This window comes from Sus scrofa, chromosome 5 (genome assembly GCF_054392235.1).
Source record: "Sus scrofa isolate SSC_HxYL_T2T_F1_AM1 chromosome 5, Sscrofa_HxYL_maternal_Yorkshire_Landrace_v2.0, whole genome shotgun sequence".
NCBI classification, from domain to species: domain Eukaryota; kingdom Metazoa; phylum Chordata; class Mammalia; order Artiodactyla; family Suidae; genus Sus; species Sus scrofa.
In genome coordinates, this window is record NC_139387.1 from 64,742,991 (window position 1) to 64,763,906 (window position 20,916).

General features: G+C 42.4%; 2 protein-coding genes across 6 annotated transcripts in view; both read left to right on the plus strand.

Moving 5' to 3' along the window:
- Nucleotides 1-20,916, plus strand: part of GUCY2C (guanylate cyclase 2C) — a 672,163-nt gene that overhangs the window by 154,239 nt on the left and 497,008 nt on the right. For 2 of the 5 annotated variants that reach the window (XM_085024752.1, XM_085024753.1), the window contains one exon: nt 13,142-14,442. The exons of 1 other annotated variant lie outside the window; for it this stretch is intronic. In XM_085024752.1, the coding sequence (XP_084880878.1) occupies nt 13,142-13,169 (28 nt within the window). In that variant the 3' untranslated portion in view covers nt 13,170-14,442. Of the gene's footprint in view, nt 1-13,141; nt 14,564-14,654; nt 15,494-20,916 lie in introns of those variants that run through there. 2 more of the 5 variants (XR_014845322.1, XM_085024754.1) reach the window with 2 other exon arrangements.
- The window catches only part of PLBD1 (phospholipase B domain containing 1), a 71,270-nt gene continuing 66,651 nt past the window's right edge, over nt 16,298-20,916 (plus strand). The window contains 1 exon segment of the mRNA NM_001244629.1: nt 16,298-16,854. Within this exon segment, the coding sequence (NP_001231558.1) occupies nt 16,752-16,854 (103 nt within the window). The 5' untranslated portion in view covers nt 16,298-16,751.

Sequence of the window (20,916 nt, forward strand, 5' to 3'; positions counted from 1 at the left end):
GGCATACATTCCATTGAAAAGGCTTTGTGGAAGCAGGCGCTCTCCTATTTGGTGATGGAAATACAAAATGGCACAACCTTTTGGAGAGGAATTTGGCAAATAAGTCGGTATAACAAAACTGCCCATGTACTTACCCTTTGACTCAGCAATCCCACTTCTAGGATTTCCCCAAGAAGAACTTCCAACAGTATGAAAATAGATAGTCATACTGCAGCTTTGTAATTGCAAAATATTTGAAATAACCTAAACACCCATACATGGCAAACTCTTTTAAAAACTATGGTAATCCAGAAAATGCTGTGAGAAAGAAAGATCTCTATGAACTGCTGAGGATATATTTTTAAGTGAAATAAGCAATGTGTCAAAGAGTATTTAGTATGATACTTTTCAGTAAGAAAAAAGGGAAAATTTTAAAGTGAGTATATCAGCTTATATATAAAAAAGAATCAGAAAGGATAAACTCAAACCTAATAATATTGGTTATATACATGGGATAGATGGGGATGGGGTGTAAAAAATGGGGGAATTGGGACAAGATGAAGGGGAGGGGAGGGGAGGTGTGGCACTTCTTTGAGTATAATATTCTGTGTCCTGAATTTTAGAACCATATTAATGTTTCAACTACTCAAAAAATAGATATAATTTATAAACCAGGATTAGGGAGGGAGGACAGATTAAAACTAGAATAGCAGGAGTTCCCATGTGGCTCAGAAGTTAACAAACCCAACTAGTATCCATGAGGACATGGCTTCGATCCCTGGCCTCATTCAGTGGATTAAGGATCCAGTGTTGCCATAAGCTGTGATGTAGGTCACAGACGTGGCTCGGATCTGGTATTGCTGTGGCTGTGGCTGTGGCCATTCTCTGTGAGTATGCAAGTTTGTGGCCATCAGGCTGCAGCTCCGATTAGACCCCTAGCCTGGGAACCTCTATATGTCACAAAGTGCAGCCCTAAAAAGACAAAAATAAAAATAAAAAAACTAGGAGTTCCCATGGTGGCTCAGTGGCTAATGAATCCAACTAGGAACCATGAGGTTGTGGGTTCGATCCCTGGCCTAGCTCAGTGGGTTAGGGATCTGGCATTGCCGTGAGCTGTGGTGTAGGCCGGCGGCTGTAGCTCTGACTAGACCCCTAGCCTGGGAACCTCCATATGCCGAGGGAGTGGCCCTAGAAAAAGCAAAAAGATAAAAAAAACAAAAACCCTAGAATAACAGCAGCAATAGCAATAAAGGAACTTGGATGTATTACACATGAATGGCATAACCACAATGAAGGAATTGGGAAAGAAGAAAATGAACCAACAAGGGAGGGGAGCAGTTTTGTTTTGTTTTACTTAAAATTGGAATTTACTATGAAAATCTGAAACCTTAGAAGAGCTTTGAAATTTTAATGTCAACATTTAGAAGTGCATTCCACCCAATTCATTAATGCCATTAGGTTTCAAAGTGCTAACTCAAAATACGTTTTTCCGGCTGCCATCCAATCAAGTAAAAATAAAAACTGGGTCACCATGCTGTACGGTAGAAAAAAAATTGTATTGGGGAAATAACTATTAAAAAATAATAATAATTAAAAAAATATTTCTTGGAGATGTCCCTTGCCTATCTTCCAGGACTGTTAAAGTTGCAGTTGTTGCTGAAACTCGTCCTCTGTGCACTGGCACTGGATTTAATCATAGAGACAGGGTTTGGGGTGAAACAGAAAAGAATAGCTTTATTGCTTTGCCAGGCAAAGGGGGCCACAATGGGCTAGCGCCTTCAAAATTGTATTCCACCCTGGAGGGGATAGTGAGGATTCTTACAGTGTTCATGGAGCAGGGCATGGTCAGTTAGTGGACATTCTTCTCATTGGTTGGTGGTGAGGTAATCGGGACTCAGTGTAATTAACCTTCTTCTGGTTGCACAAGTCTGGGGTCTACATGCCTTGTGGACAGCACACAGTTGACTTCTTCCACCTGGTGGGGGGGTTTCAGTATCTGCAAAATAGCTCAAAAGACATGGCTCAGAATATTATCTATAGTCCTTGAAGAAGAACTAAATGTCCTTGACTCTGTTGAATGGCTAAACTATTATTTTGTCTTGCGTGACTGTTTCTCTTTCTTTCTGCATTTTTTTTTTTACTTCTCTGATTAAATTTATTTGACTAAAGTCAAAGATAAAAGGCAGGGAGTTCCCACTGGGTTCACTGGGTTAAGGACCCAACATTCTCTGTGAGTATGCAAGTTTGATCCCTGGCCCCACTCAGTGGGTTAAGGATCCAGTGTTGCTGCAAGCTGCAGCATAGGTCGCAGATGCAGCTTGGATCTGGTGTTGCTGTGGCCGTGGTGTAGGCCTCAGCTGCAGCTCCAATTCATTCCCTAGTCCAGGAACTTCTTCATGCCATGGGTGCAGCTAAAGCCAAAACAAAACAAACCCAACAAAAAAACAAAGACAAACTAAAACTGAAATAACCTTTCTTTTGAGATGAGCTCCAATCTAAAGGTTAAATAATTTGAATTCTTAAAAGCCATAGTCTTGCAACATTTGTGTGCACAGAGTTTTATATAAATTGGAAATAGAAAGCCCCCTTTTTTATAAAAGGTAAAATTTACTGAGTGCTTAACACAGACTAGATTTTTTCATAATTATTTGATATTAGGTATGATTATAGTTTCTTTGGACAGCCAGACATAGCACAGTGACACATGGATGAAAGGCAGTGTTTTTGTTACAGCTCCAGACTGCAACAGGCTGCCATGCAGGACAACAGTGGTTTTCACCTGGGGACATGGTCAGCAAGCTGGAGCTGTAATGACAATTTTGTAGCAAATGGGGTGGTGTTAGCTAGGTTTTATGGCTTCCCAGGGACTGGGCATTTTGAATAATTCCAAGGGCCCAAAGAAAAAGAGACCATCCCTGGGTGTTAGGTATCTGGGGAGTCTCTGACAGTTGGATATTGAATACTGTAACCCAGGGGTGTTAGAGTCTGACAAGGAAAGCAATTGGGATGGGAGCTTAGGAAACTGCCTGCAAAAGGAATGGAGAGTGTTTAGCCCTGACTTAAAAACTGGATCAAAACAGTACTTGTGAAATATTATTATCTGTGTAATAATGATACACAGATATTGTCAATCACCTTTGTTCTATCTGCTCATGTTACTTATAACACACCTATGAGGTAGATACTAGCATGATTATTCCCACTAGATAGGCAAGAAAACAAAGGCATAGAGAAGTACAGTTATTTGCCTAATTAGTGGCAAAGTGGAGATTTGAAACCCTATGATTTGGTTCTAGAAACAATATAGTGGTTACATTATGTCTCACCTACTAGAATAGGGCAGTAAGAAGGAAAGTAAGAATAAGTCATTTCTTAGACCATCAGATCCTAGTGTCAACAAGAGTCATTTGATGGAAAACATAATGGTTCGAAAGGCAGAGTGTCATTCTCTTAGGAGCATCAGAATGTACACACCTGAAGTCAATGAAGCAGTGTGGTTGGGAGGAGCAGCCAGGGATAGGTCTTGGAGATCAAAAAGTAAGCTTATTGCTTTTACCTAACCGATAATTTTTTTTTTTTTTTTTTTGGAGAGGCTTAGTGATGTCTCTTTTTTAAAAGAGCTTGGGGCATTTAAAGTCATTCCTCCAATACAACAGTTACGTGACAGTCATCAACGCTGTTAGGCAATCCACCTAAGCTGGAATTCGATTCCACACATACCCCACTGTTTGGGGCTACTCTGGGGGAAAACAAAATTCATTTAAGACAGTCCCTTGGAGTTCCCATTGTGGCGCAGTGGAAACGCATCTGACTAGGAACCAGGAGATTGAAGGTTTGATCCCTGGCCTTGCTCAGTTGGTTAAGGATCCGGCATTGCCCTGAGCTGTGGTGTAGGTTGCAGATGTAGCTCGGATCCTGAGTTGCTATGGCTGTGGCGTAGGCTGGCAGCTGTAGCTCTGATTCGACCCCTAGCCTGGGAACCTCCATATGCCGCAGGTGTGACCCTGAAAAGACAAAAAGACAAAAAATAATAAAATAAAATAAAATAAAATACTGTCCCTTGATTTCAAGATATTTAGGGAAAGTATACACACACACATGAAATTGAAAATAAGGGCCAAAATTAGTAGTATAAATAGTAATGCAACAATAGTTCAGGGAAGGCAAAGGTGGACATGGATCAAAGCTGCTTCAGGGCAGAGCTCATTCTGCCCTCCCTGAATGTCATAGAACTCCTACTTGTGTGGCACTTAGTATTAGTCTCTCTGGCATTGTAGTTAATTTGTGTCTTACCTAAATCCCATTATCAGATAGTGAGTTTTTAATCCAGGGCAATATCTACAAACTATTGTAGCTACTACAAACTTTTTTTTTTTTTTGTCTTTTTGTCTTTTTGTCTTTTTAGGGCCACACGCATAGCATAAGGAAGTTCCCAGACTAGGGGTCGAATGGGAGATGCGGCTGCCAGTGTACACCACAGCCACAGCAACACCAGATCTAAGCCGCCTCTGTGACCTACATCACAGGTCACAGCAACACCAGATCCTTAACACACTCAGCAAGGCCAGGGATCAAACCCATGTCCTCATGGATACTAGTAAGGTTCATTACCTCCGAGCCTCAACAGGAACTCTGCTACAAACTTTCTAATTGGAACTCTTACAGTATCTAGCATAGACTTATTTTTTGCCAGGCATTCCAAAGTGTTGTTGCACATATCTAATATGGACTTAAAGCTGAGCCTTACATGATAGATCGTTTTCTGAAAGGAAGAGAGGAGACGGATAAGCTAGGAGAACGATCTCATCAAAAATGGAAGAAAAGGGCAAGATATTTCAGATCCAGTGGTCAACCAGGAAAGGGTTTAGCGAAGAGAGAGAAAATGAGAGGGGAAGGCATGCAGAGTCACATTGTAAAGGCTGAGCTATGAAATTTCAACTTTTTCATACAGGCTGATCAATTTCAACTACACAGGCTAGGTGACGTTTAAGTCTTCTGGGAAGGTTTTTGAACCCTTAGCCCAGAGTGAATCAGATTGATAGGAGGGCATTAAGTAACCATGATCGTTCTGAAAATGCTTCTTCCTAGATGATTCATTCATACACCCAGCTGTTATTTTGGGCAATGAAAGAGGCTTTGAAAAAAAGTATAACAACTACAAAAATGATATGAATAAATTAAAATGTTTACTCAAGGAGTTCCCATCGTGGCTCAGTGGCTAACAAATCTGAACCATGAGGTTGTGGGTTCAATCCCTGACCTCGTTCAGTGGGTTAAGGATCCAGCATTGCTGTGAGCTGTGGTGTAGGTCGCAGACATGGCTCGGGTCCCATGTTGCTGTGGCTCTGGCGTAGGCCAGCGGCTACATCTCCAATTCAACTCCTAGACTGGGAACCTCCATATGCCGGGGGTGCGGCCCTAGAAAAGGCAAAAAAAAAAAAAAAAAAAAAAAAAAAAAAAAGCACAGGCTCTAATGGCTCCAAAACTCTACAAATCCTTCTTGAAATCTAGTTCTTCTTCATCCTGAAGCCCCTTTCTCTTCCAAGAGCAGAAATCAAGTTAACAAGGCAAACACATTATGGAAGAGACATCATGCTTTTCTCCCCACCCCTTCATCTTTCTCTCCACTCACTCTGCTTTCCCCCAGTGGTCCACACACAAACCTGCTCCTACGGTTTCCTTCCTCAGAACAACCCAATTCAGGTAGATAGATACACGTGGACTCATGCATTCACCAGACACATCTGAACATGAATCCTAGTTTAGGTCAGCCAAAAGACCCCACATTACCTAAACGTAATTATGCTTAATTAATTAATAAGGTCATTCCCTAGAAGAAGAACAGAGGACGGGCTTCATGGCTGTTAACAGATTGCGCCTGAGTCATTTGTTTTTCACAGCCAATTTTTAAAGACACAATGCGTTGTTCAAGAGGAGTTGTCAGGATGTAGAACATCATTGCTCAATTTATTTGGCCATGAAAATGGCCATTATGGTTTTTGTGCAACTTTGCTTCTGTTGTGTAATTCTTGTTGACACGGTGTTTTAACCACATTACTTGTAGCAAATGCTGAAAAGGAAGGCACCTATAAGTTATCAACCCTAGCAAGGAATCAATCCACATTGTGCTGTGAAAAATGCAGCATGGGAAATGCACCTAGTGTCACGGGGCAAGAAGAGGAAGCAGGAAAAAACAGTCCTGCTCATGGAAACCCTTAGGGGCAAGCTGCCTCCTGGGTTGCAGGATCCACCTGACAATACAGACAGAACCCACTAGATTCCTGAATGCGGCATCCTCAATTTACTCACCTGAGGGAAAGGTTCCCCTCTAAATGGTTACATTATGGCTTCCCTATTCTTCTCAATTTGGACTTGTCATTCAGTCTGTTGAAATATACAAAAGTAATTCTTTCAAAAACGATTCATGTAAGTTCTATATTGAGTCATTGAACACTTGTTACCTTAACACGTGAACTAAAATTAACTAGTATAAAGTTTCATGGTCCCAACCTCCCAACCTCTCAAAAAGAGTCTGTAGATGGGAGTTCCCATCATGGCTCAGCAGAAAGGAATCTGACTAGCATCCATGAGGACACAGGTTTGATTCCTGGCCTCGATCAGTGGGTTAAAGATCTGGTGTTGCTGTGGTGCAGGTCTCAGATACGGCTCAGATCTGGCCTTGCTGTGGCTGTGGCTTAAGCTGGCGGTTACAGCTCTGATTCGACACCTAAACTGGGAACCTCCATATGCTGCAGGTGCGTCCCTAAAAAGACCAAAAGATTAAAAAAAAAAAAAAAAAAAAGAGTCTGTAGATGATTCTTCAGTGGCAAAGTTAAACTGATTTTTATTTGGTAACATTTTCCAGTTTCCTTTCACTGGACTGTTCATAGTTCTTTCCATTTTTTTCCCCTTACATACCAATTCAGAACCTACAATTTTCTTAATATTTGGTATTCAATTACCACTGAAGAGAGACTTACTTTTGTTGAGTGAAGGTTTTGACAAGCTTAAAAGGTAAATGTTTTACCTCCAGGACCAGGACCCATAAACTGATGATTTTAGACTTGAAAGAATCTGTGTTTAAGAGTAGTTTGCTGGGCGCTGAAAGAGGCCAGGGAAGAGGTGCCCAGTCTTAGGTGGCAGCATAGAAAGGGAGATTCTGGAGATTTAAACCAGCTAGAAAGCCAGTAGAAAAATACTCATTTAAAACTACCCCCAAGGAGTTCCCTGGTGGACTAGTGGTTAAGGATCCAGTGTTGTCACTGTTGTGGCTTGGGTTCAATCCCTGGCTTGGAGATTTCCTCATGCCTCCAGCATGGATCTCCCTGCCCCCTCCCCCAAAAAAACCAACAACAAACTACTCCTAAAAAAGTTTGCTACGGAGTTCCCATTGTGGCTAAGTGGTAACAAACCCAACTAGTGCCCATGAGGGTGTGGGTTCAATCCCCGGCCTCGCTCTGTGGGTTGAGGATCCAGCATTGCCATGAGCTGTGGTGTAGGTCGCAGACATGGCTCAGATCCCATGTTGCTGTGGCAGTGGTATAGACAGGCAGCTATACTTTCAACTCAACTCCTAGCCTGGGAACATCCATATGCTTCAGGTGCATCCCTATAAAGCAAAAAAAGTTTGCTGCAAGAATTATTGTGGGGGTTTATGGCACATTTATTTTGTGTCCATATATATATATATATATATATATATATATATATATATATATTTATTTATTTATTTTTACCAAACCATTTGAAAGTAAATTGCAGACATCATGACACTTTACCACAGGAGGTATTCTCTAAAAACTAGGACATCCTTCTATATATCCAGAATACAATTTTCATACCCAATAATTTTTTAAAATATGCAATGCCATCTAATATACAGGCCTCATTTATTTAAATTTGTCCAAATAGTCTCCCCAAAATGTCTTGTAGATATCCACCCACCCATACCCCCACCCATACACACATGCCCACTCAGGATCCAGTTAAAGATTACACATTGTTTTTGTTTGTCAAGTCTCTAATTGCCTTTAAACTAGAAGAATAGATTTTCATGCTTTTTCTGTGGGGATTTTTTTTTGGGGGGGTGTCTATTAAGTAACTGATATTTTAAAAAATAATATCGGACAGTTGTCTCGTAGAATGTCACACAATCTAGATTTGCCAGATTCAGGAATGGCTACATAATTTGTGAGGCCTGGTGCAAAATGAAAATGCAGGCACCTTTGTTCAGAAATTAGGAAGAATTTCAAGACAGTGATAGCAGGAGTTTCCATTGTGGCTCAGTGGGTTAAGAACCTGACTAGTATCCATAAGGATGCAGATTCAATCCCTGGCCTCAATCAGTGGGTTAAAGATCCGCTTTGCCATGAGCTATGGAGTAGATCACAGATGTGGCTCAGATCCTGCATTGCTGTGGCTGTGGTGTAGGCTGACAGCTATAGGTCTGATTTGACCCCTAGCCTGGGAACTTCCATACGCTGCAGGTGCAGCCCTAAAAAGACACACACACACTCACACACAAAAAACAGGCAGTGATAGTAGAGCATTAAACCAAGCGTGGATCCCTTCTAAGGATGGGGATCTTTGACTGCATGTGTCACATGCCCAAGAAGCTGGTCCCAGCAAGATATGATCCTCAGGATTTGATTTAGGCAAAAAGTTTTACCAGGACTACTGCACAGGTGATGCTGTGCACCTCTCACCACATTATGTCAGGAGAAACGGCTTTGTTTATTCAGCTCAGGGAAGTTTTCTTTTTTTTTTTTTTTTCCTTCTTTTTTTGTTTGCTTGCTTTTTAGGGCTACACCCTCGGCAAATGGAAGGTCCCAGCAGAGGGGTCGAATCAGAATTAATACATGCCATAGCCACAGCAACACCAGATGCAAGCTGCATCTGCACCTACTTCACAGCTCATGGCAACACCAGATTGCTGACCCACTGAGCAAGGCCAGGGATTGAACCCGCTTTCTCATGGATACTAGTCAGATTGTTTCCACTGCACCACGATGGGAATTCCTAGGGATGTTTTCTTGACAGTGCCTTGATCAGGGCTTCTATTCTATTTAGTTGGAGTTCATCTTCAGGAACACATACCATGCTTGGTTGGACTTTAAAGTTTTTTTGTGTCTCTTGCCTTTACCTCACTTTCGTTTTTATCTTTTCCCTCTCTTTTTTGGAAGGTCTTATCAATTTTTCCTTCAAATGACTGAGTCCATTTTCAACAGTGTCAATTTCAGCTCTTTACTGTTAGCCTCCAATGGAAATGTCTATTGTACTATGAATTTATTAGTTTTCCATCAAACCTTTCTTATTCTATCCATCTCCCCTTTCATTTTATGCATTTTCCTTTTCTTTTTTTTCTTTTTATGGCTGCACCGATGGCATATGGAAGCTCCTGGTCCATGGATTGAATCTGAGCTGCAGCTGCAGCAATGCTGGATCCTTTAACACACCGTGCCCTGCTGGGGATCAAACCCACACCTCCAGAGCAACTCGAGCAGCTGCGGTCAGATTCTTAACCCAATGCGCCACAACAGGAACTTCTCATGCATTTTTTTTTTTCTCTCCACCGGTTTTTCTTTGTAAGTTTTCTCCTCTTGGTAAATAGAGGCTGTTTTCCCATATCCTATAGAAGATGCCAAATTTTCTTCCTAAATTTTCTTTGGGTTCCTAAAATTGGTAGTTCTTAGAAATCTGAGATTGCAGAATGATGTCCCCATCCCCTCATTCTGCAAGATTCTTCAAAGACTCCATGTTGTGCTGGTTCTCATTTCCAATCACTCATCTTTAAATTGAAAGATCCAGCAGAAGGAGTGTGTTTCTCAATAGAGAGATTATTCAAATTTCTCTTGGCATCAATCCTTGGAACTCTCTTCTCAGACTGTAGTTTTCTGGAAGATTGATATGTACTGTTTAGAATACAATTCCCTGTATTTGAGAGATGTTCATCTAGTTTACTCAGCTAGACTGAAATAGAATCTTTTTGTAGTAACATTTTCTTGAATTTTGACCCTGGGTTATATTTACATGTTAATTTCTAGCCATGTTTCAAGAAATAACTGCCTGATTTGTATCTTCATTGTCTTCATTTTAAAAATATTGGTAGCACCCAGATTTACCAAATATTTATCACTTTTCATTTATTCATTGTTACACACCATTCAGGCTTCAGTCCTTTCTTAGAACCTGAAAAAAAGATTGGGGACATTTAATACAGGAATATTTTGCATCTGCTGTCAAGGTTAAAAACCACTACCAAAGGGATGTATTTTGCTAATTGTTTTAACTTGGCATTTGTACTTCTGTCTATAGAATGAAGAGAAAATGCTAAGATATTAAGAGTGGGAGAGGAGTTCTCTGGTGGCTCAATGGGTTAAGGATTCATCATTGTCACTGCAGTGGCTAGGGTTGCTGCTGTGGCAGAGGTTTGATCCCTGGCCCAGGAACTTCCACATGTCACAGGTGCGGCCCCTCCCAAAAAAGGGTGGGAGAAGTAAATAGAAGAAGTTGGTGGCAGTTACTCTAGGATATAGCCACTTAATTTAGAAAAGAGGTAGAAAAGGAGAAATTATGAAAAAAGAACTGTCAGGCCAAAAAAAAAAAAAAAAGTTACATTCCTTAATGTAGAAAATGCTCTTAGTCCCAAAAGTATTCAGGAATGCCTTTTTCATCCTCTTTGGAGATAAAGATGGGGACCAAGATGTCTATCAGTAGAGTAAAAAGCTTAAAGTTGTCATCTGTAGAAAAAATAATACTAAACCATCCAATCAATAGTCAACATACACAGAAATTTCTCTCTTAACTGCTACTCATCCTGCTTCAGTCAACCCATTCAGTCTCACCCTTACACCATTGTCCTAAAGCCAAGACACCCTAGTAGCCTTACAATCACTGACCAATGGCAGTATGTCTTTTATGTATACAATTAATAAGACACTTGCAGTCTGGAAATTATAATGGATGGCAGCTTATATAAAGCAGGAGTAAGTGAGTAGAAGAGAAGACAGTACCCAACTGTGTTATAAGAGATCAAAACCAGCTCTGCAGGCATCAGGTCTGAGCCCAGGGATTTCTGAGGAATGTCTGTCGTTTCTTTGGTTCTGCAGCAATTTGTTCATTTTTTTATTTTTTAAATTTTTATTTTAGGGCTGCACCCACAGCATATGGAAGTTCCCAGGTGAGGGGTCAAATCCAAGCCACAGCTGCTGACCCATGCCATAGCCACAGCAATGCCAGATCCAAGCCACATCTTCGACAACCACAGCTCGTGGCAAAGCTGGATCCTTAACCCAATGAGTGGGGCCAGGGGTCAAACCTGCATCCTCATGGATACTAGTTGGGTTGATTACCACTGAGCCACAATGGGAGCCCTGGTTCTGTAGCAGTTCGAACCCCACATTCTGATTCCCATGGACCAAATGTTGAGCTTAACTACCAAAACAACCTACGTGAAAATAAATGGAGGAGGAGAAAAAAAAAAAAAAGGAAAATCAACTACAGAAGTAAATATACAGAAGTTGAATAGTAGCCTAAAATATTACCCTACACATTTTTTTCTTCTGAGAAGTTCTTGTTTAACTTAGTAAAGTTTCCACTACTAGATTAGTTCCAAGAAGCAAAGGGTTATTGCTCAAGGAAGGAGGACATAAAAGTAATGAAAGACCAGAGAATAAAATGTATGGCTTTTTGAGGTCTTGAGTAGACACAAGCCATAATCTTCAAAGCCATTAAAATGTAAGATTTAAGCTTACATTTTAAGAGAGAGGGAGAGAAAATATTTTGAAATTTTTCAAAAGCTTGGCTTAGACAATTGAAAGACATAAGAATTAAGTGTGTAAAGAATATATTTGAGAACAATAAATTGGAATGACGACATATAATAATGTATGTAGTATATAATAAATGTTTAAAAGGTAATATTGTATGAGAATGTGTAATAACTCTTATCCAAACAACTAAGAGGTCTGAAGAGCTGATAAGAGAAATACACAGAGGTTGATGCAAAGGCCAGCACCACCCTTCCTCTAGGGGATGAGTCGCCCATTTGATGGGTGGGGCAGGATGTGGGGACATTCGGTGATAGAAACTCCAATAGGTCTAGAGTTCTTGGAACCAAGGAGATCATGTTTAAACTTTCCAGCATGCAGCTCATGAATTTACAGAGTTATGTGTTCCACACGATACCCGAGATGTAAACTAGCACTAATCGACGGAGGTGGGGTGGGGGCACCGACTGATGCACCCCAAATCAGAGAATCATTGAGTCGCTATTGCCAACACCCCCTCTACTCCCTCACCCCTCCACCCACCCCAGGGTTCAGAGGGGTCTAAGATTGAGCCAAAGGACCCAGCAGAATCCAAGTCTGGATGGAGAAGTTGCCAAGAGTACCAGAAGCCTTCCAAAAAAAAGTGTGGTTTATTTCCATACTGAAAGGTGACATCTCAGCTGGAGGCTGCATTTCCAAGCCTCTTTAGCACATAGGGTTTTGTTTTGTTTTGTTTTGTTTTGTTTGCCTTTTCTAGGGCCGCTCCCACGACATATGGAGGTTCCCAGGCTAGGGGTCCAATCGGGGCTGTAGCCACCTACCTACTCCAGAGCCACAGCAAAGCAAGATCCGAGCCGCATCTGCGACCTACACCACAGCTCATGGCAACGCTGGATCCTTAACCCATTGAGCAAGGCCAGGGATGGAACCTGCAACCTCATGGTTCCTAGTCAGATTTGTTAACCACTGTGCCACGATGGGAACTCCAAGCACATAGGTTTGACAGTATATCTGGTTATTGCCAATGGAATGTGAGAGGAAGTCACTGAGAAGCAGGAGTGCTTTCCCCGTTATTCTTTCCCTGTCTTCTGACTGGAAGAAAAAATTCCAGGTGCCCCAGAATCGGCATTCAGATTTGACAGTCATAATATGGTCTCTGCATACAGTTTGACAATCACAATAAATTCGCAAGGGGTACCTAGGATATACTAACTATTCACAGGAAATAGTACCATCAGTAAATACAGCATAATGAACCAAAGGGGGAATCTGCCACATAAACATTTGAACGAACCATAGTACCATCCAGGACATGGAGCAAATTACTACTTTTAAATTGTTTGGCCCTAACTTCTTAATGAACGAAACTGTTAGATGTTTCTTTTGGCCTGCAGCCTCAAGAACATATTACTGAGACTCTAAGGGCGCTATGAATTAAGACATATGGAACATCATCTGCCTTAAGGAATGGTGGAACCGCAAAGTGAAAGGACACTGAGTTCTTACATTTCTACATGAAAGAAAGCCAACCACCAACTAAGAACTCTCATATCAGACTGGTATATGAGCCAGAAATACACTTCAGTTGCATTAACCCGTTGAACTTTTGGCATTTATTTGTCATGGTAGCTAGTATTACCTAACTAATACACAGAGTATGTAGGAATCCAGACCTAAAGCCAAGGGTCTCAGACGTCAACAGTGGAATCCTATCATGGTTGTACCACAATAAGGACCAGAAGAAATAAACTACATCTCACTGGCAGCCACCAAGCCAAGAAGATGACTCACAGAGCAGATGCCCTTTACCCAATATCCAGTCAATACATAAGCCCCCGAAATGAAGACCAACCTCAAGAAATGGGGAAGAATATGGAGGAGGTGCAAGAAGCTTAGATTTAGCCCAAATGAGACTGAATAACCTTCACCTTGACATTCTAAAATTTCTACCACTGGTGGATAGGTGTTTGAATACTAAGTTGATATTATAACTTTGGGGAAAAAAAACAAACTTACATGTTGTACATTTCATTCTGGAAGTGTAGAATTTTGAATCCACCACATACATGTTACAGAAAAGATAGAAATATAGACAGAGATTGATGCAAAGGCCAGCACCACCCTTCCTCTAGGGGATGAGTCACCCATTTGATAGATGGGGTGGGATGTGGGAACATTTGGTAATAGAAACTCCTATAGGTCTAGGCCATAGACAGAGGTCATGGTCTCTGTTTCTACAACTGATCACCCAGATATAGATATTTGCGACTTCTCTCTTCCACCCTCTTTCCTGCTCCCTTGGCTTTGAGCCCGCACCTCAGCTGGTTAGGGTTCCTTGCCCACTTTGGCGAGGAGCCTGAGTCTCTGGTGGTGCTGTCCAGGCAAAGTGATGGCACTTCAGTTAACCTTTTCTTCCTTTTTTAAATTTTTTAATGTTGTATCAAAGTAGAGTTGATTTACAATGTTGTGATAATTTCTGCTGTACAGCAAAGTGATTCAGTTAACCTGTCCAAGAGGACATGCTGATACAGGGACTCTCCTGAGTTCTTCCTACTGGTCCCTCTGGCTGGGTTGTTATTTCCATTCTGTTATCAGGCACAATCACTCTGACCAACATCATAATCTTCTTCTTGCTCATTTTTTTTTTTTTCCAGAGGAGCCCAATAAAGTCCAGGCAGCAATTTCAAACTCCCAATTCGGTGAAGTGGTTATTGTGTCTCCTGGTGGAAACATACTTCCTTCTTTGCTCACTAAAACTTCTACACCTGTAGAGTCCAGATTCATGAAAAGCTGGTCCCAGGAAGGACCAATGAGGGGTAAGTAACCCCAAACCCCACACATTTATCTACTACAGAATTGATAAAACCACTTCATAGTCAACATCTCTTATGGTCTTCCTCCCCTCAGCTTTGCTATGAATTTGGGGGCTCCTCTCCCTCCCAGATATGCAAAGTGCACGATTTAAAGAAGACAAGATTTACTGTCTTCAGATTCCATGATTCTCACCTGAAGATTCCCTTGGGGAACACATGGCAAAGTCTGAAGACATTTTTGATGGTCACAACTTGGAGAGTGAGAGGTGCTGACACTGACATCCAGTGGATAAAGACCAGAGGATGCATATAGGACCACCCCTCACAACCAAGACTTGTATGGCTCCAAATGTCACAAAGCTGAGGTTGAGAAATTCCAATCCAGTTTGTTCACATTTATAATTTGCTTCCTGCGCTAGAATGCAAGCTCTGAGAGGGCAGGGACTTTTGTTTACTGTTCTGTGCCTGGAACATACTCAACAAATATGTGATGACTACATAACAGATGAATGAGTGTCTCTCCTAGTTCACATCAGGCTTTCCTACACATGATTGCATCCCAACACTTGGCTCCTTAGATTGGAGGGGTTATAAAGTGAAGGAGGATGAGAGAGGGTAACACAACTTCCTTGAATGGCCTAACATAGTTCTCTTCCCAACATGGCACAAAATGTTCATAATTTTCTCCACTTTTGTTTTCTGACTTGAAAAATGTGCAGATTTCCTGTTGTGGCTCAGTGGTAACAAACCCCACTAGTATCCATGAGGTTTCAGGTTTGATCCCTGTCCCTGCTCAGCGGGTTAAGGATCTGGTGTTGTGAGCTGTGGTGTAGGCCAGCAGCTACAGCCCCAATTTGACCCCTAGCTGGGAACTTCCATATGCAGCTTGTGCATCGGCCCTCTCCCCCACCCCCACCCCCCGCAAAAGAAAAATGTGCAGTTTTTACAATGTTCTCAGTTCCCTCACTCATATCACTCATTACAGGATATTATCATCCAACGTACTGTCACCAAACAAAAATTAATGACTTGGGACTCACGTTTACCAGTCTACACAGAGATCTGATGTAATTATTCTGTAACTTTTCTAGTAATTACAACTGTGTTTCCCCCCACCATCTAGAAAAGCTGACTCTTGTCCTCTCTTCCCATCTCCCCTTAACACATCAATTAAGCTTGGAAAAAAGACGAAGAGAGAAGGAGGGGGTGCTTAGGGCCCCAGGTGGGTTCCCTCCGTGTCCCTTCAGAGTGGCTCAATTATAGTACTAACAGCAACTCTCAGTACCTGTTAATTTATATGGCTTTGTGCCTCTTTGCCTGTTGTGTGCCATGCTCTTAATGGCCTTTATATCACTGCTTTGTGGCACATAAGGCGAGCTCAACAGATGCTTATTCAATAAATAAAATACCTTTTGCCTACTTCACAATGTCACCTAGGGCACCCTCTGCCAGCTTCACAATGTCACCCGAGGCATAGGTTTGCCTACTTCACAATGTCACTTTCAACTGACCCTGCACAAAAATGGGGACCTCACAGGGGTTTCAGGGATATATCCAATTTCAGACCGGTCGGAGGAATCACTCTCCAGTGGTGGCTCCAGCCAATGAAAACAAAAGCAAAAGATCCAAAGTCTTGAGCTGCAGCAAATGGATTTAGGTTAGAAAGCCTGAGATGGAGGGGCACTGATCCCTGAGTTAGAGGGATCCGGAAGAACTCTTCGGGATGGCAAAGAATCAGAGCTGCGTGTAGGCAGGGATATGCATTTCTCCACTGCTCAGGACACCTCATCCCCGCTGCTGCAGACGAGTGGCCGGGCCTGGAGGCTAGCGGTGTGAATATGAACTGATTTGTTTCCAGCCCTGGGCCGCCAAACAGCCCGACGAGTGAGGAGAAAGCGGCACGTAAGCCTGGGCAGATCCCAGACGTGCAGCCGGGGAACTGTCTCTGGCCGGCCCACGAGGCGCTTGAGGGTCAGAAAGGGCCCGCCCTTCCCAGCCCGGGGCCCAGCAGGGCGAAGGTTGTTCCCAAGGCCACGTGAGGCTTCTTCGCCCCTAAAAGCCCCAAGCAGACCGGGCTCATGAGAGAAGAAAGTTAAAGACGCCCCAACGTCTCTATCGCAGCACCAGCAGCCGCCACCGCCGGCCCCGAGGGCACCTCGTCCAGCGGAGCAGAGATCGCGGCCGCAGAGCGATGTCCCGCCGCAGCCGGGACGGGCGCCTTGGGCTGCCCGCGCCGCCGGCCCCGCTGCTGCTGCTGCTGCTTCTGGCCGCCGCAGTGCCTCCGAGCCTGGCAGGTGAGCAGCGCGCCCCTCCGGCTGCCGGCTGCCGGCTGCCGAGGCGGAGAGCTCCGGGAGGGGTCCTGGACGCCCGCGCCGCTCCGTGCGCTCCCGAGTCAGGTCAAGTTTACTTCTCGCAGTGTCTGTCTGACTTCTGGGTGGACGCCAAGGAACGCGCTTCCGCGAGGGGACTGGCCGTGTTGCTCCCGGCCCCGCTGGAGCTCGGTGATGGCCCCAGACCGGGACAGGGGGTGTGCTTCTGCGAACTGAAAAAGTGCGGGCCAGTTGGCAGACAAATCAGTTCGCTCTTGCATGACTCTTGGCTTTGCGGAGCCTTGGCTGGCTCTAAAAAGGCCAGCCAAAGGACATCTAAATATATTTTTCTCGTCATGGCTATGATCCTGGGCTGCCACTGTTTTCTATTAATTGACCATGACTTTGTTTTAAAATGATGAGAAGCGCAACCTGATTTTGCCAGCTTACTATGTTCCAGGCAGTGTACTGAAGGATTTATGTTCATATAATGCTCCCCACAATCCTAAATAGGACTATCCCCATTCTACAGATGAGAAAGTTTGAGGCAAAGATTTCAGTCATTTGCTTATGCAGCAAATGAAGGCAGTGTTGAAATGTAAATGAGCATTTACTTGACTACTCCCTTCCTAGTGAAACAGGTTTTATCTCTACGGGTATTGACACAGGGATCTGTATACCAATTGCCTCAAAAAAAAAAAAAAAAAAAAAAGTGGGTTTTGTCACTTCATTCCCAACAAGTAAGACCAAGATTAACTTAAAAAACTTGAAAGACTTCACAAGTAATATTGAGAGAGGATTCATTTTATTTCCTCATCTCTTTTCTGTGCTGACTTTGCAATAGGGTGGGATTTGGGAGAGCTACCTTTTTCCAAGAGCCCCACTGGTTCTTGTTCCACAACCTTCTATCAACAAGTGTATGCACTTACCATATTTCAAGGCCTTTGCTTTCACAATTTGCCCACTTAACCCTCTTAAATCTTTCCAGTCTTAAATCTTATCAGTCTATGAAGCTGCCTGGGCTTCTGGGCTCAGAAATGAGCATTCCCAGGCTCCTGACTTGCGATCTACCAGCACGATCTGGAGGTGGTGGCATCCATGCCACCTCTTAGCCCAGTGAGACTGCTCATTCAGATGCATCTAGGACAGGCTGGAGAGGACCCTGGAAATGGAAATGGTTTTTTAATGTCTGAAAGCCTGGTGGAAAATTTTCTCCCTCTTCTGTTCTTTTGGATTCTGGGGATTGTGTTAAATCTTTCTGCAGATGGAGGGGGCAGTGTGAGGAGTGAGGTGGAGACATTGTTTTTTTGAAGATGGGGCACTGCTTATTCAGGAAAATACACCCAGCAAGAAACTGCTTCTTCTTCTTCTTTTTTTTTTTTTTTTTTGGTCTTTTGTCTTTTTAGGGCCGCACCCACAGCGTATGGAGGTTCCCAGGCTAGGGGTCGAATCAGAGCTACAGCTGCCAGCCTACACCAGAACCACAGCAACATCAGATCCAAGCCGCATTTTCAACCTACACCACAGCTCACGGCAACGCCAGATTCTTAACCCACTGAGTGAGGCCAGGGGTGAAACGCGCAACCTCATGGTTCCCAGTTGGATTCATTTCTGCTGAGCCACAACGGGAACTCAAAGAAACTGCTTCTTAAACTGAGTTCCCCAAATAATAAGCTGAGGCCATGCCAGGTGGTTGGGAGTCAAGGCAGAGCGTGAGGAAACTTCTGCTGCAAGTGATCCTGAGGGCGCTGTGCCCAGTCATCTGGAAGATGTTAATCATAGCATTGAAGAGTGGTTGGGGATGCCCACCCTGACCATCTCAAGGGCTGCAAACTCTCTTTCTTTCATTCTATTTTTCTAGAGCAGCTTTTAGGGTCTTTGTCTTAACCTCTTGCTGAACTATCAATAACTTTTGGGCAGAGAACAGAACCTTTGCTACTTCCTGCTTTCTGATTTTCTCTGAAGTGCCCACTCAGTACTTGGAATTTAGCGAGTACCTGATAAACACCAAAGGGATTGTATTTTCAACCCCCTGGAATGAATATCCACTAATATATACCTCTTTATCCAAAAACAACTTCTTTAATCTTTGAAGGTTACTTTGTGGTTTCATTATTCCAGAAGTTGGTAAATAACTACCAATTAGTCCTAGCTGTATATTTCAAACTATTATAGACTTCAGACATATAATCGCATTGCCTTTATCTTTCCAGACTGAAAAGCCCTGCTCGTGTTTTTAGAATGTCTTGCATAATTTTTCTGTCATTTGGATAGTGAAGTCAGGTTGTCACTAGGGAAGGAGATAGGTTGGTTGCCAAGAGACATGTGAGGTGGCCTGTGCCTTGGTAAAACTGGTTCTAGATCTGGCTCTGGGACTTGCAGAGCTAGACTCCAGAAATTCCTTCTTTCCAGTTCTCCAGAGCTGATCAGATACAAGGAAGCTGATTTGCCCTCATAAACACATGTCTATTCATCGAAATATTAATTGTTGTTCATTTTTAGCAGACTGATTACTTGCATAGCTTGCTCCAGGCACATTGTCACTATAATTAGACTACATGGGATTAAAAAAATATCAGGGATTCTCAGGCTGGGGGCTGGATTCATCTGCCTCCCACTAGGACTGGACACTTAGGTGCTCCTTACCAGACACTGCTCACCCAGAACAGTTGGTCACTGGTTCCTTTTCCACTCTTTGATAGCTCACCAGGGCCATTTGAGACTAATAGATTGCCTCTCTAGATAGGCTAATACCTTTATGTGGCTGTCAAAGAGTTTACAGTCCTGGGAGTTGTTTGGTCTCATTAATTGACTTAGGAGACCTGTAATTGAGACCAATCTCAATGGATCCTTTAGCTCTGAGGGCATTCTTATTTCCAAATTCACTGAGGTGGTTGCTTCATCCATTCACTCTACCTATGGCAGGTCTTCATCCTTGGAAGTCTAGTATTAGATGATGTGGAATTCCAGAGACAGAAATCCTGGAGCCAGGTTTGAATCCTGAGTCCAATAATTACTGACCGTGACCTTCAGTCAATTATCTAATCTCTCCATGCCTCAATTTTCTCAACTGTAAAATGTGTATTATAATAATATCTATCTCAGAAGTTTGTTGTAAGGAACAGTAACTGGCATACAGTAGAGGCTATATCATTAAGTGGCCATTATAACTCACCACTGGAGTTGCTTTTCTCTGAAAAGTCATTATGGACCTCTTGATAAAGCAACAGGATTGCTGATGATAATTCATGTTCTATGAAGTTATAACATATTATAAAAAACAGAATTTTTTCTTAATCATGGTCTAACATTTTGAGGATTTAGGTACATACATTATATACATACATACATGTATATATTCAGAAAGTACTTTCCTGAGTTATAACTGTCTGACTGAAATAACCTTATTTTTTTTCCTAAGTGTAATTTACTAACCATGGCTGCTTTAGAATTTCCCAACACTTTTCTGTCTTTCTGAGCCTCATTAGGTCTTCCTATAGTTCTTCCTTGTTATCTTGGTGTTTCAGACCTCAAAGAAGACAATGCTTTGTGTAAACTCAAACATTTTCTTGTGCTCTCTGTATACCAGATTGTTTATAAGAATGTACACAATTCCAAAAATGGGAAGAGCTTCAACTAAAGTGATAAATAGGGAAGGAAAGGAAATAAATAAAAGCCTGGTGGGAATTTGGTAAATGGCAAGGAAGGGATGACTTCCAGATCAAAGTGGATGGATGTTTCTCGCCTTCATCAAGGTGAGAACTAAAAGAAAAGGCACTTATTTGAGGGTTGGGAAGAGGCTGAGTTTAGTTTAGGACACGTGGAATTTGGGATATTTTGAAAAAATCTAGGAAGCTTTTGACTGAACATTTTTTATAGACATTGACAGGGCAGATACAAGCATAGCATCATGTTTATTGATTAGACCTTAGCAAAAAAAAAAAAAAAAAAAAAAAAAAGATCCTCCTTCAGTCTTTAAATTGAAATAGAACATTTTAAATAATTTTTTCTTGGTGATTTACTTCTCATAATATAGATACTATTTAT